Source organism: Gossypium hirsutum, chromosome D05, assembly GCF_007990345.1.
Source record: "Gossypium hirsutum isolate 1008001.06 chromosome D05, Gossypium_hirsutum_v2.1, whole genome shotgun sequence".
Classification (NCBI taxonomy): domain Eukaryota; kingdom Viridiplantae; phylum Streptophyta; class Magnoliopsida; order Malvales; family Malvaceae; genus Gossypium; species Gossypium hirsutum.
In genome coordinates this window covers 14,490,889-14,506,020 of record NC_053441.1, presented here as the reverse complement: position 1 = coordinate 14,506,020, position 15,132 = coordinate 14,490,889, and the positions used below count along the sequence as shown (strand labels likewise).

General features: G+C 31.9%; 2 protein-coding genes across 2 annotated transcripts; both read right to left on the bottom strand.

Moving 5' to 3' along the window:
• Window positions 1-270: 270 nt before the first annotated feature.
• Window positions 271-5,445, bottom strand: LOC107905795 (PHD finger protein ALFIN-LIKE 7). The gene is made up of 5 exons (XM_016832552.2): window positions 4,849-5,445; window positions 4,700-4,732; window positions 2,877-3,105; window positions 849-975; window positions 271-754 (listed from the first exon to the last, which is right to left on the bottom strand). Exons 1-5 carry the CDS (start codon window positions 4,943-4,945, stop codon window positions 482-484), a joined length of 759 nt encoding a protein of 252 aa, XP_016688041.1. The 5' UTR covers window positions 4,946-5,445; the 3' UTR covers window positions 271-481.
• Window positions 5,446-7,511: 2,066 nt separating this feature from the next.
• On the bottom strand, window positions 7,512-10,008 carry LOC107905796 (START domain-containing protein 10). The gene is made up of 5 exons (XM_016832553.2): window positions 9,421-10,008; window positions 9,030-9,309; window positions 8,494-8,652; window positions 8,239-8,388; window positions 7,512-7,734 (listed from the first exon to the last, which is right to left on the bottom strand). The coding sequence occupies exons 1-5, from the start codon at window positions 9,456-9,458 to the stop codon at window positions 7,624-7,626; spliced, it is 738 nt and encodes a 245-aa protein (XP_016688042.1). The 5' UTR covers window positions 9,459-10,008; the 3' UTR covers window positions 7,512-7,623.
• Window positions 10,009-15,132: the final 5,124 nt, after the last annotated feature.

The window sequence follows — 15,132 nt, the reverse complement described above, 5'->3', positions numbered from 1 at the left end:
TGTCTTTCTTCTCAAAATTGATTGCTTCTTTTAAGCTTGTGCCTTTTTTTTCTCTTGTTCTGGCACAATTTCTAGTCTGATTACTTCTTTTCTAGATTTTAATTCAGTTCTTCTTGTGCTCAAGCAACTTGCTCCTATCAATTACCAATATCTAACGAAAGACTTTTGACCATTAATACAGATAATAGTTCCAATTGATATAATAAATAAGTAGTTCCCTTGTGTTCGTGTATATGTATGCATAATAAAGTAAATATAGAAACCAGCATCAGTTTAGAACACGATTGTCAATAAAAATTAAACAAAGCAGGAACAAAGAGTAGCAAAACATTAAATCCCATATGCAGTCATAAAATTCATTCATCAACTAAACGGACCAAGCTCTGTTTTACTTCTAAACTGTAACGAAAAAGGCTATAAAACCAACCTTGTCTGTTTCGTTTTAAATAGATTTAAAGTCCAATTTCTGAACCTACTACTTTCAAACTCTAGCCCTCTTGCTACTGCAGCTTGGGCACTTGTACTGCTTGATGTGCTCAGCCTTTGCAGGTGTAATCTTCACACATTTGCCATGGAACCATCTCTCGCAGATATCACAGCAAATCCAGAATTCATCTGTTCCATAGCTATCTCCACAAGCCCCACAAGTGGCACCCTGTTCATCATCTTCCTCCTCTTCTTCCCCACTCTCATCTTCATCCTTGGATGGTGGAGACATCTTTACCATCTTACTCTGGGGTTCAGATTGACGAGACTGCAAACACCAAGGATATGAATGTGACATAAAATCAGATGGGTGCATGCAAAAGGAAGAACAACACAGGAATTTGCGGTTAACTTTGTACCACCTTAGCACTTGATTTGCTTTTGCCACTACTGTTATGATTAGCAGATTGGTCCTTTGATTGCTTTACATTTCCAGTAACAACTTCGAATATGCTTGGAAGATCATTTATCATTAGAAAGAGTCTTTTCCTGCCAATAAAAAACATTAACATTAGCAATAGCAAAAACCTGCGATGAAGGACACTCCCCCACCCCCAAGACCCCTAACAGCTCTAGTCCCTTACGAGGAAAGCATGCATGTGATGCACATGTGACCTAATCCCAGGTTTAGGAGAAAAGCTGTATTTAGTCTTTCTTTTCTTTTACTCAACCTACATCCCTCATACTGGGTTGTGGGTACGTTCAATTTTTTCTATGTTTTTCCAAATATCTGGAGGGTCTTTGGAGTGGTCATACTCATATCCTCGTACCCACCTCTAATATGTATCAGATATAAGAAGAGTTGGAGCAATATAGAATTCAACAAAAGGAAGTTGAGAGAACTGTATTCTTAGTTCAATGATACAAGATTGCTCAACGAGAGAAACAACAATTATAGGGCTCAAATTAACAGATAGCAGCTGAAGTGGCATTTTTCTACATATCCCCAGCAAACAGGGCCTTTTCTTTTTCTCCCACAGCTGCCTCATTCTCAATGTTCATTTTTTTTATCAAATACCACACCACTGCAACAATGAAACTAAGAGCTAATTTTGCTTCTCTCCCTAAATTCAAACTCCAAATCTTTGAGACAAATCCAAATCCCCAAATGTGTCAAATGTTCCCTCCTAAAGCAAGTCCTGTACTAAAAATATTAACCAATGTATATTCACAAGACGATGAGCAGTCCATGGGTTATGGACTGCTCATTGGTTGTGCAGGACATAACATCTTAAAATAAAATTAGAATAATAATTATAATAAAACACCATAGCAACATTCCTGATAGTGTAGACCAGAAAACATGTGACCATAATATTGGTAGCCAATGAATGAAAAACCGGACCGTTGAACTGGTTGGACATTTGGTTCAACCGGTTCAATTGATCGAACCAGCTGATTCAATTAGTCGAACCAGCTGTTTCAACTACTAAGAAAATAAAAATAAAAAGGACAGAAATTAAAAATAATTAAGAAAATATCATAAAAATCATAAAGTTTGAAAAGAATAAAAAAGTAAAGGAATTTTTTTTTTAAATATAGAAAATTAAATTCACGAGAAACCAATAATGAAAAGGAATAAATTTCATTATTATTGCACAAATTAATTTAAATGGGTTTAAAAGGCCAATTTTTTTGTTTAAAAAAGACTATCTGGTTTACCAGTTTTTTCAGTTTCCGATTGGCTCCACGGTAGTCATGTTCAATCCATATGGTTTAACTGCTAGACCTACCACTTCAGCCAACTGATCTGTTTTTAACCATTGTTGGTAGCTTAGACACATGCATGCAACGAACTTCTAACAAGAGTGAAAACATTTAGGTCAATATTTCATTCTACCATTCTATGGCATGCAAGACATATGTTAGGATTAAATAATAATAGTCAAACATCTCATTTAGCATTTTGGCATCCAGACTCAATGCTCAAACTGTTCTCTCAAACCCAGCAAGATACAAAATGAAAAAGGACAGTCACTTCTCGTTTGATTGTAAGGCACAAACACCTATGGCAAGTCAAAAAAATACTAATGAAAGTACCAGAATGGTCCCAAATTCATCTTACCAAACTTAAAACAAAAAATTACATGAAGTTAAAAATGGAAATGAGGATTAAAATGAACTTTCTACAACTTTGTACATGTAATATTGCTTCATTCTTTAACTTTATGCTTTGAATTTATGCTTTGAATGATTGACTGGTTAGATTGGTAATCTTCTATAAACTCGAAATAAACTCATTTGAAGAGAGATAGGGTACTGTTTTTTCTATACTAGAATACGCAAAGAGAATAATGCAGTTAGCACTAAATTCGACCATGATACGGCTGCAACTGAGCAGTGAAAACTGTGACTCAATGTGCCATAAAAGATGTAAAAAGTAAACATACCTCTCATTCTTGCCAAACCCGAACCGTGCACCAAAATAGAAAGCAACAGCAAGCAACCATGAATCACTGTGAACTGCAACCAAGGATAGCCAGTCCTTCTCCTGCATTCCATCTCTAGCAAAGTTTATGCCTAGTGCAGGTTCTGGAAGCTCAGGAGGCACCTCCTCAACAGGCAAGTTAACTTCCCATGTCTCATTTGGGAGTCCATACAAGCATAAGTTTTCCTTCTCTGCAGATAAATTTAATAAATTCGGGAAATAAATGTCAATTCATTTTTTTTTCCAAAGATACAAGTTTGCTGAAATAAATCACAATGAACATACAGCACATTAAGTAATTAAGTCAAGCTAGAAACTTCTATTATAGATTCAAAATTTCCTAATAATGTATAAAATATACACATGTAGGAACAGAGATGTTAAATTGAACCGATAGCTATAAACACCATATTGCAGTAGTACTTTTTAAAGTAGAATCAGAACCAAACTGCTCCTGAGAAATGAAATTACATCCAAGATACAATATGTGTCTACATATAGAATGCAAATGTGACATATTGAAGCATAAAGCCTAGTTTCCATCTGTAAATGAAGAAAACTAGATATTCTATTTCCACTCTGACATTAAACAGCTCTACATTATAAGAATAATACAGAAACTCAAGCAAATCACTAGCCATCAAGGAAGAAAACATAAATGAATTCGTGAGTAGTTTTGAGTGTGACATTAAAGACAATTAGTCCACATAAAATACAAAGATAACCGTATTTCTATTCTTTTTGGTCACCTTTATATTTCCAATTGAATGAAGCCACTCTCAAATTAGATTAATAAAAAAATCTTGTAACTGTTAATGGACCTACACATTGGAGTTTTACACAAGAGATGGACATTAACAAAATGGACCTACACTTTAGTACAGAAAATAACCAGAAGCATGTCAACATCATGAAAAGGCAAAGGCTATTAAGAAAAGTTTAGGCAACCGTTTGAAACATGCTTTTAGGCAGCTTTCCAAGTTTCAAATTTTCATGAAGCTGAGAATGAACACTTGACTGAAAAGGTTAATTTGAAAACCGTCTATCAAAATAGTAATGCAGGCTGTAAGTAGATTAAATAAAAACCTGACAGTACACTTGCAAGAAAGGTAACTCATTCATGTAACTTTTTTCCAAATTCTGTTCACCTCGCAGGCAAATCAAGTATACTGTAGCAAATAAACCACGATTATAAATCATCGAAAAGGCTAAAGGGGCTGATACGATAAATGATCTAGAGGAACTAAAACCAGAAAGGTGAGAACTGACTAATACAAGATTTGTCGCGATTGAAGTGAATTGAATTAGGAGCCATTTACTGTGTACTCCACGTAAAACATGAAGACAGAAAAAAGCATGAATTATTTATGGATTGATAAGGGCAAAAAGGAAATCAAATTAAAAAAAGTAGGTAAAACTGAAAACTACAAATTGCAAATCCAATCGCCAAATATTACAGAATTTATCTGATCAAGCAGCCATCACGTATGAAAACAAAGTTTAACTGCTTCACTGAAATACATTTGACTCTGAGGGTTTTTTTATTTTTTTAGTTTTCACTAAAGAGTCTGCAGCTAAGACATTCAGAAAATAAAAATATTAGCAAAATTTTGACTAGAAAAACGTAATAATAATAATAATAATAAACCCATTTCGCACAGATATAGAAAAGTAACCCAAATGAAAGAAAGCAAACTCGAGAAAAGGAAAACAGACAGATACAGAGTCCACGGTGCAGCGTCAACTATGAGAATGAAAATATGAGAATGAAAACAGCAAACCCACCAGGATCACACTGTTGGTAGAACTTGTCAACATCTGCCATAAAAAGCCCAAAATATGACAACAAAAACTAATTAATTGAATCCATCTGTAATTTTGAAATGGAAAATAAAAAAAGAAACCAAGAACGAAAGAAAGAAAAGGGAACGAACCAGTGGTGAGGGCCTTAATCAAGCCAGCACGTCTGCCTTTAAAGTCGTTGAAGACCTCTTCTACCGTTCTCGGTATCGGGTGTGGTATCCCTTCCATTTGTTTCTCTCAAATTCCCCTTCAAAGATTTCCCCCCCCTAACCCAAAAATCCTTAATCTCTATCTATATATATGCAAATATTGAAATATTAAAGAAAAACAAAAAGGAGAATAATACGTGGACAAAACTTTAGAATAGAATTTTGAGAGCAGCAAATCAGAAATTAAAGGGTAAAATGAATTAGGGTTTTCATTGTAGGGTTTGGTGGGATTGAGATTTGGGGAATTGGGAATTACTTCAAATTATTATTTTATATAAAAATATACACTTTGTGAAAGAGAGAAGAAGACGGATAACGGAAACTAAAAGCCAATTTTAGACCAAAAGATTGAGGCCGGGGGGTTTTAAACTAGCTCCTTTGCCTTGGTTTTCTCTACTCTCTCTCTCTTTTCTTTCTTACTTTTATTTTTAATAATAAAACGAAGCTAGGTTTTAAAGGGATCTATCAGTCCATACCACTATTGAAGTGAAGAAATTTATTTAATAAATTAATAGCTATGATGAACTTTTGATTTCAAAGGGATAAAAGAAGTTAAATTTGTCAAAAGGATTAATAGATGATAGTCCTTCAACTTTGAAGCAAATTTCATATTAATCACTAAATTTTAACATGTCTCAATTTGATCCTAATTACAATTTTTTTCTTTCAAATTGGTTCATTCCGTTAGAGTGGTTTTGTTAGCACAAATTGTGATATGTGTCTTTTTCTTTTTTTTCTTTTTTATCAAATAGAATTGAGAGAAAAAAATTTGATAATTATTATATTAAATTTATTCAAGGATCTAGTTATTCCCATAAATCCGATAACTCATCTAAAATATAAAGAGTTTGAATAAAAATATATTACTTGAAAGTTGAACTTAAGTAAGATTTATAATCAATTTTTTTATTTAAATCGTCTTAGATCAGATTTTTTGGGAGGCCTCCTGTTCTGGCTTAAATTAATATATATGCTATATATAGGTTTAAGTATAATTATTATATTTATAAATTAATAAATAAAACTATGAATTCATTAAACTAAAAATTTCTTCTTTTTTTTTCTTTTTCTAGATTCATGTTATTGAATTACTTGGTGTTTTTTTTTGTGTGTGTGTTTTTAACTTGAATGGATGGTTAATTGATTGGATTGTTTGAGTTTCTTTTCTTTTATTTTAATTTTTTATGATAAACTTTTTGTATCGTATCGAAGGATGACATATTTCACTTTATTATATTATGAAAATAAATTCAAGTATTTCTGTTTCAGGAGTTTCCACAATTTAAAAAAAAATTTGGGGTGTATTTCTCAAATCATCGATCCAGTATTGGATGTAGCCTTTTTTTCCGGACAAGATGCCTAATATTTATAATGCCTTAGTAATTAAGGGTCAAGATATCGCCAGTCAACAAATTAATGTAACTTGTGAGGTATATCAATTATTAGGAAATAATCGAGTTAAACCTGTAGCTCTGAGCGATACTAGTCTAACAAGAAAAATGGAAGTAATTGATACAAAATTTTCTTTTTAAGTGTTTCAGTCTGTGGCTTGTTAATATATGAAGAGAGTAATTTGGAAGCATACCAGCTTGCTAAAGTTGGAGCCAGAAGCCTTGATGAGCAAACTAGTTTATATGCCTAATATTGTCTCATTATTATCTACTTAAGCTACTGTGTGCACTTATCATATACCTTACATACCTTACCTGTGGTCTTCTCTCCTTTTTTTCATATTCAATTTTATATTTTAATTAATATATTAAATGATTAGTATTTAAAATGATATTAAAAAATGTATGATAATTAAGACAATTCATGGATTTTATTTATTTATTTATTTTATCTAATAGGTTTGAATTTTTAATTATTATTAAGCATTTTTTAACAATGAAAGCAAACCCGTGTGCACGGGTAGCAATTTTTATAACAATCATATATATTTGTCATGTTAGCTAAATAAAAATTATGCGGTACGATAATATTACATATATTAAAATAAAATTTAATAATAATTATTTAATGTGTATACATTTTATTTAGAATAAAAACCAAATAAATTGCACTACAAATTATATTTTTATAAATAATGTAAAGGAAAATAGACTACTTTCATAAAAACACATTTTAGGGTAGAAACTCATTGTCCATAAACAAAACTACCATGTATCGGGTCTTATCGCATTCAGGACAAATATTTTGAAAATTGCAAATTTCTAACATGATAGACGAGGAGGCAAAAAAACAACTCATGGATTGCCCAAATTAAGTTTACAAATTTGTGAGGATTCTTATTTGCATTCAAGAGTATCTGGATATCAATTCACCAAGTGTTTGATGTCATTAACTTTCAATAAAATTCTAAATTTACGGAATTCTAATTTGAAACAATTAGACATGAATTTAAATATATTTAGATATATATTATAGTAGTTCAATTTAAAATTTTATTAAACACTTTTAATAAAATTTTCAAATTTTTGTTGATAAAATCTTAGTTCGATTGATATTGATATTATTGTCAATGTAAAAATATAATAAGTTCGAGCACTTTAAATTTTCTCAGCTTTATCATGTAAATTTGAGTATATTAGAAAGTAAAACTGAGATATAATAACAGAGTAGCAAGTTGGAATTATATAATCGGCATCATATATAATAATAGCACTCTGTTCTTTCTTTCCACCACTAGCTATAGGATCAATGTGGTGCAGTGGTTTGAACCAATTTCCTAAGGTCTTCAATGATCATAACTAGCTTGGTGTTAAGCCGATTCACAAACCACTTGGGAAGCCATCCTGCAGGATCCAACTGCACATTACATCACAATTAACAAACATCAAATACCAGCATTTCCCAAATATATATTGGTCTTCAAAGAATAAAAGATAGTAGTAATTTTTCAAGTCTCCTTTTTGTTGAATACACAATATGTTATTTGGATTTGACGTTAAATGTCAAACATAAGTGCATATTTAATACATACCTGTTAATTTTTTAAGTTTCTTTTCATATATTTAAAGAAGGTAAGTATACAATATTTTTAGAAAAAAAAAGAGAGTGTAATTTCATGTAGTAATTGTCTTGACTCTATTGAAAGCACAAATCGAGAGATACATCAAACAAGTTAAGTGTTGTCCTTAATCGAAAGTTTAAGACAATATCTAATTTATATGATGTTCCTCCAATAAACTTGTAAAATTCTTTATAGAGTTGAAGCACGTTAATATACTTAAAACTCAACCGGCATTATCTATATTAATAAAACAGAAAATGCAATTGTTAGTGAATTCCTCGCGCGCGTGTGTATATTACCTGAACAACGTAAGTAACAATACAGGAGTTTATATCTTCAAGCTTTTCGACGACCCATCCTGATTGCAGCAAAAAGCCTCTAATTGCATTATTTTGCTGTGGAAGCAAACCTGCAGCAATTTCCTTGGGCAGTGAGGCCACTGCTACAACCTGCAAACTTAATTAATTCCCAATTAATCTGTGAACCAGTCTCAGTTTTGAATGTTCATTAATTAAAAATTTTAAAAGTAGAATAAAACTTATGTATATATATACCAGAGTGCCATCTTCCATGGTCTCACGTCGCTCGTACACTATGAATTCTCTTTTTCTAAACAAAGGCTTTGAGTTGTCTCCAAACCTAAGACGAATAATGCTCAAGTTATCTTCAAGATCTTTAATATATCTGCCTTCTACAAGCTCACTGTCCCATTGCTGTTCACACAACAATAAAATTATTAAATTTGAAGCAATAATATACTATATATAGTCATAAAAAATATATAATAACCTCAATTTAGAGAAAGGATGAAAATATAGGAAACGGCAAGCCATTTTTTCGTTAAATAGTAAAAGTTCAAATATTTCTTTAACTTTTTTGTATTGTCTTCTGGATTCGTGTGAATCCTCTTGTAGGGGAAATCAACCACATCACATATATTGGAGAATATATTCCAAATAAAACAATAGGCAGGGCAGTGCTTGCATTTGCAGACAAAATTTCCTTTTCCACCCAATAAAGACATCTAATCTAAACTAAACCAAATTAAAGAAAAAATCAAAGGTTGAGCATGCAGCAAATGAAGGATCACCTTGGCAGCATCTATGGCGTTGGCGACGGTGATGAACTGCTGGGGCGAGACAGATCTGAGGACCCAGCGGCTTCGGAACATGTGAAGCGATCCAGACCTGCGCTTCGATATCTCCACTCCGTTTTCAAGGGTCAGAACCTTCCATCCATCACTGCGATTCCCCAACTTGTCCGTCTCTGAAGCTGGTGAAACCGAGACCGAAGCCGACATTAACAACTCCTGTATGCAGCTTTCGCTTGCATATTGGACGTATCTTCTTAGTGAGTCGTCGCTGATGGACCTTTCGACAACCAAAAAAAAAAAAAGGAAAAGGAAGAAATAGATGAGACATATTGCATATAAATATGTATAGTTTCAAAACGGAAAGACGAGATATCAGTAGGGATTTTACCAAGATTGCTGGCCGCAAGCTGCAGGGCTGCTTTTCATTTGCAAGGTTTCCAAATTTTGATTTAGTTCCTTTTTTTGGTAATTGAAAGAATCAAACTAAGAGGTGGAGAAAGGCAGATGATGATATATACACGCAAAAATGAATTGATGCGAATTTGTTTGAAAAGTGAGGTATAGCAGCATTGTTGAAATTTGAATGTTAGCAATCCACAATTTTTTTTCCCTTAAAAGAAATGATTACGAAGGTAAGGTGAAGATTGTAAAATAATGGGGGAAGTGGGGAGAGGGTGATTGAAGCACATGATGAAGTGGCAGAAGAAGGTCCATGATTAGAGTGCACGCCTCTCTCTCTCTCTCTCTAAAAATAGATAAAAGAAGATTCTTTAGTGGCAGAACAGTAACAAGCAGCAAGGGGTTGTGAAGACGATGCACATGGAGTGTTCTTAGCTTTTGGAAAAACAACATACAGAAATGAGAAACGGACTAAAAACCAATGGCAGGTCAATGGGGAGCTGGCTAGCTAATTAAAGAATGGTGGTGCAAGCAAGCTTAATTATGCCTTGTACTATTTTCCAAGTCTTAAGGGATGCTATAGATAATCAAATTAACTCGGAATTTATTTCTTTTTGAGTGTCTTGTTTGGTTGGAGTCAAGAAGAGGTCCCCAGTCACGTGACACTCCCGAGTTTTATGTTTCCTATTCAAAACATCAATGGGACAAATTTGTCCCAAGTCGTTTATGTGGGTGATAATCATTCTGCATGAATTTTCGAATTGTCGATAATATTTTTTTTTTGGTTTATTTTATGGTTTTTGAACATTATTTTATAAAATTTTAAAGCTTTTTTCATAACTTTAAATAATAATATGGTATTTTAAAATTTTAAATTATTTTATTAATATAAATATAAAATATTTATTTTTAACTAATAAAATAAAAATCAATTCAGTTTTAATTTTCATTTCTTAAATTATCTAAATATTTAATCTTAATCTTTTATAAACTCTAATGAAAATCTATGTAAAATATTACAAATCACAAACAATTTAAGAAATAATTTAAATTATAATCTTTAAAAGAAAAAGATTAAAAATCTACTCAAACCATTATCACCGGACCCAATAATTAATTTTTCATTATTTACGTATATAAATATTTTGAACAATTATTAACTTTAAACTTAAAGTCATAAAGGTGGACTACTTTTGGAATAGTGGGTGAGAAGATCCTTTTACAAGACAGCGGAGATCCTTTTCAAATCAATCAATGAGGGTATCCAAAATTAGCTATCATATTTAATCAAGGGGTTTATATTTAATCCAAAGTGAGTGTATATATGCAGACTGATTTTCCTTTTTATCTATCTCTATATATACCTAGATTTATACTATCGATATGTAGAATATGACTTTATTATCAGGAGACATCCAAAAATTGTACGTGTTTGTTACTATTTATTCTAATTTTGTCGGCATTATAATTTTGACACTAAAAAATATAGTGTAACTGACCAATTTTAAGTTTTCTATGCCATAAATAACATACATCTTTTAAATTTTGACTCATATTTTATAAATATACTTTACATCATATTTAACTTAACATTTAATACCTAATATAATCACTAAGCTAATCCAATACTAATATTGTGAGGACTTTCAAATAATGAATTTTGTAATGTAATATGATATCTAACGCCCAAGTTGATATTAGGCTAATGGAATACAATCTTAATGTTTCAAGGATTCAATCAAAATGTTTTAAAGTTTTAAAACAAATTTAAAATTTAAGCCCTAATTTGAGGATATTTGGTGAAATTAACCCCTTTTTTTTATAAAAGAAAGATTATTTTATATAAAATTTTGTTCATATTTGCAGTACTGCTTAAATGACGAAGTCCTTGAAAAATATAAGCTTCCGGTTATGAAATTAACATTATATATCTGTTTTAAAAAACCCGTAGTCAATGATTTCTCCGTATGGAATATTTAATAAAAGCTGTTAGAGTCTGGCACATTTTCATGATGTTACTTGTGAACCAAGCAATCCACCTCATACATTATAGCTTGAGTGTATTTTATATATTTAACAAATTCATTGCATATAACTTGAAATTGATCTTAATGAGAAATATTAATATGAGAAATTTGAAAGATGTATAATATTTGCAGCACAATCGAACAGTAGAGAAGCATAGAGGAGACAATCTTGCAAGACAGCGAAATCCTAAACAAAGAAAGAACATTAAACACATTGTCAGTGAATTTCGGAAAGAACAAAAATAGCATATCAGACAATTATGAATCTTTTCAAATTTTACATCCTACACATGCATGTGAAGCAGCATCAATGAGAAACGTAAAGCAGAGCATATGAAATCATAAAGCTTTGTTGGGTCCAGCGTCTAATATCAAATCACAATTTTTGTAACACTAGTGGTTTCGAGACTATAAATCTAAGTTCGTAAGAAAAATTATTTTAAAATCATTTTATGGTCAACCGTATAATAGGAATATCGTATAAAAATTTTGTTAGGAAATTTTACCGATTACATGTTTAATTGATAAAAGGACCAAATTGCATAAAATGTAAAAGTTGAATTCTAGTAGCTATAAGTATCAAATAACTATAGAATTTAAAATTTGATGCCCTTATATGGCAAATAGACCATTAAGAAGAGTTAGTAGATAAATATGAGGATTCATCCATGGAAAATTAAGAAAAGAAAAGGACAAGATTGGAAAGATAGAAAATAAAGATGATAAATAATAAAATAAAACAAAATATCATCATTTATATCATCTTTCCCAAAATTAAATACATGGAAACCCTAGCTAAGAGAAGAGAACTCAAGCAAGCTTACTTGGCTTAATTAGATCCGGATAGACAAAATACGAAATTAGATCGAGGAAAAGAGAAAGTGTCGGATTAGTAGACAACAAATCAATGAACACTTGTCAAGGTAAGTTCATATAACTAAATTGTGTGTATTTATATATTTGAATTGAATGTACTACATGTGAATTGTATAAATATCATATATATAAAACTAATTGCATATCCGACAAAGCTTGATAAATGTTAAGTCCCGTTTGAATAAATAAAATTCGATGGATACAGGATTCTCTGTATTGGTTGTGGTCTTGCATAGGTTGCGGACACACCACAGATCGAAAGAGCGTCCTGTTATTAGCCTTCTCAAGCTTCCTGTTATATGGTTCTTGCGAGCTTCCCGATAATAGCTATTCGGAGCATTCTGATCGGTTGTGATTTTGCATGTGTTGTAGACACACCACAGCTCTTATGAGCATCCTGTTATATGGCTCTTCGTGAGCTTCCCGATTAAAGGCTCTTTGTGAGCTTCCTAATTAATGGCTCTCAGAAGCTTCCCGATATGACTCGCTTGAACTTCCCGATATATAGCTATCTGGAGCTTATTGATTAATGGCTCTTTGGAGCTACCCATTATTGGCTCCCATAAGCTTCTTAATTATGGCTCTTATGAGCTTCCCGCTATACAGCCCGGATAAGCTTCCCGATACATGGCTCATATGAGCTTCCTGTTAAATGGCTCAAGAGAAGGTTTCTCGATTATGTGCTTTAACGAGCACTCCTGAATATGAATTGACAAATTACAGTTTGTTCACTTCAAGTGTACTACCTGTGTATCCATCGATATTTCTAATAAATTTAACGGACAAAATTCTGACATGGAATAATCTGAATTTGAGATGAATTATTATGGAAATGTACATGTTAATATATATGATGTGGAAAGCATATGTATATGAAAATTTTACATGATGAGCTCATCTTTGATTCTTGATATTCACATGAAGTATGTGACTAACATGTTTCTTGAGATTATATGTGTTTAGGAAAATTGCCAAATTTTCTTTGGATGAATTTTGCATGCTTACTTTAAATATAAATGAATGGTAAGTTAATTTCCCATTATACGAACTTACTAAGTATAATATGCTTACTCTATATTATTTTTCTTGTTTTATAATAATTCAGAAACTCGAAGTGGTTGGAAGCTGATCGGAGCATCATCACACTATCCTTCAGCTCATTTTGGTATACATAACAAACTAAATTTTGGTATAATGGCATGTATAGGTTTAATTGGGTCATTGATGGCAAATATGTGTTTTGGTTATAAATAGTCATTGGAATGGCTTGAGTTGGACATACTTTTGTTAAGTATATATTTGTGTGGCTTCTTCATGTTTGTTGTGTCTGATGTGGTTGAGTGATGGATAAGTTATAGGCATATTGATGTATGAGATGGGATAGTATAATTGGAAAAAGTAAGCAAATAGATGTTTTCATTAATATGGTAAATTTGAATGATAAGAAATGAAGACATATGACATGTTTATGATTTGATTTTGGTTAGTTCAAATGTCTTGGATTGGCTTTTGAATGTGTTAAAATGTTAGTGTAGGTGGAAGTCCAAATGGGTGAGAAATATAGTTTCGAAATGGCCTTATTTTGTCCACACGGGCAGAGACACGGGCATGTGAGTTGGCCGTGTGACCCAAGTTAGAGAGTTACACGGGTACGGACACGAGCTTGGACACGGCCGTGTGCCTTATTTTGAATGCCCACACGACCTGACCACACGGGCGCGTGTCCCTTGCACCTTGGAAAAATTTTGAAATTTTGCGAAAAATTCTCTGAGTACCCGGTTTAGTCCCGACTTGTTTCTAATGTATTTTTTGGGCCTCGAGAGCTCATATAAGGGACTTTATGAATAATTTCTGACATGAATGTTAAATAATATGAAATATCTGTATTTATTCCGTATATTCCGGTAATGCTCCGTAACCATGTTTCGACGACAGATATGGATTAGGGGTGTTACAATTTCTTTTATACAGATTCACTTAAAAAATATGGAGACTTACATGTTTGCATATATTCAATTTATTTTTACTATTCATATATATATTATATCCGTTTTATAATTTGTGTTTAGAATTCATAGTTATCTTTTTTAATAAAGTCATCTCCAAGATTCGAATCCGTATTTTCTTTTTAAGAATATAATGTACCTTCCCATTATATCTAACATTTATTGGTATTATTCGAATTCAATATACTATTGCAAATAATAGATTTAGATTTGAATATCTAAATCCATTATCTGTTTTAACTTTTTAATTATTTGAATACTTAATGAATCTAGATATTTAATATAACTATTATTTAAATTAAATTTGAATTCGGATAATAAGATTCAAATTAATGAGAAAGCAGAATTTAAGTTTTAAAGTAGTTATATAGACATTAAAAAAATTTAAACACCTAACCACTAGTATCTGATCCCTACTCAACCTGGGTTATTGGAAAGGTGGTTCAACTCAAAAGTGAAGGGGGAAAAGAAAAAGAGGTTGAGGTATATCAATGTCCATTATTTAGAGGAAAAGAAAAAAAAAAGTTAATCAAAATCCCAAGGGAGCCACCCATAGCTAAACAATGATTAAGAGGATAAGGGAAGAGATCCATGAGATTGTTAATTATGAAAAGAATAAAGTTAAATTGTTGCCTTCCTTTACACCATATGAAGGGTGATTATTGAGACAATATCTATCGTCTCCACCATCACCACTTCTCTACTTTACATTCACTAATCCTAACAACTAAAGGATTTCATAAATAATTCGGATTAAATGCATTTGGATAAAATAATTATATGCTAAAGCAA

Coding starts and splice junctions, on each gene's coding strand:
- LOC107905795 (XM_016832552.2), bottom strand. CDS start 4,945: ATGGAAGGGATACCACACCCGATACCGAGAACGGTAGAAGAGGTCTTC. Junction 4,733..4,848: donor GATTAAGGCCCTCACCACTG/GTTCGTTCCCTT, acceptor TTTTTATGGCAG/ATGTTGACAAGTTCTACCAA. Junction 755..848: donor AAAGCAAATCAAGTGCTAAG/GTGGTACAAAGT, acceptor TGGTGTTTGCAG/TCTCGTCAATCTGAACCCCA.
- LOC107905796 (XM_016832553.2), bottom strand. CDS start 9,458: ATGAAAAGCAGCCCTGCAGCTTGCGGCCAGCAATCTTG. Junction 9,310..9,420: donor GCTTGCGGCCAGCAATCTTG/GTAAAATCCCTA, acceptor GGTTGTCGAAAG/GTCCATCAGCGACGACTCAC. Junction 7,735..8,238: donor TTGTTACTTACGTTGTTCAG/GTAATATACACA, acceptor TGTAATGTGCAG/TTGGATCCTGCAGGATGGCT.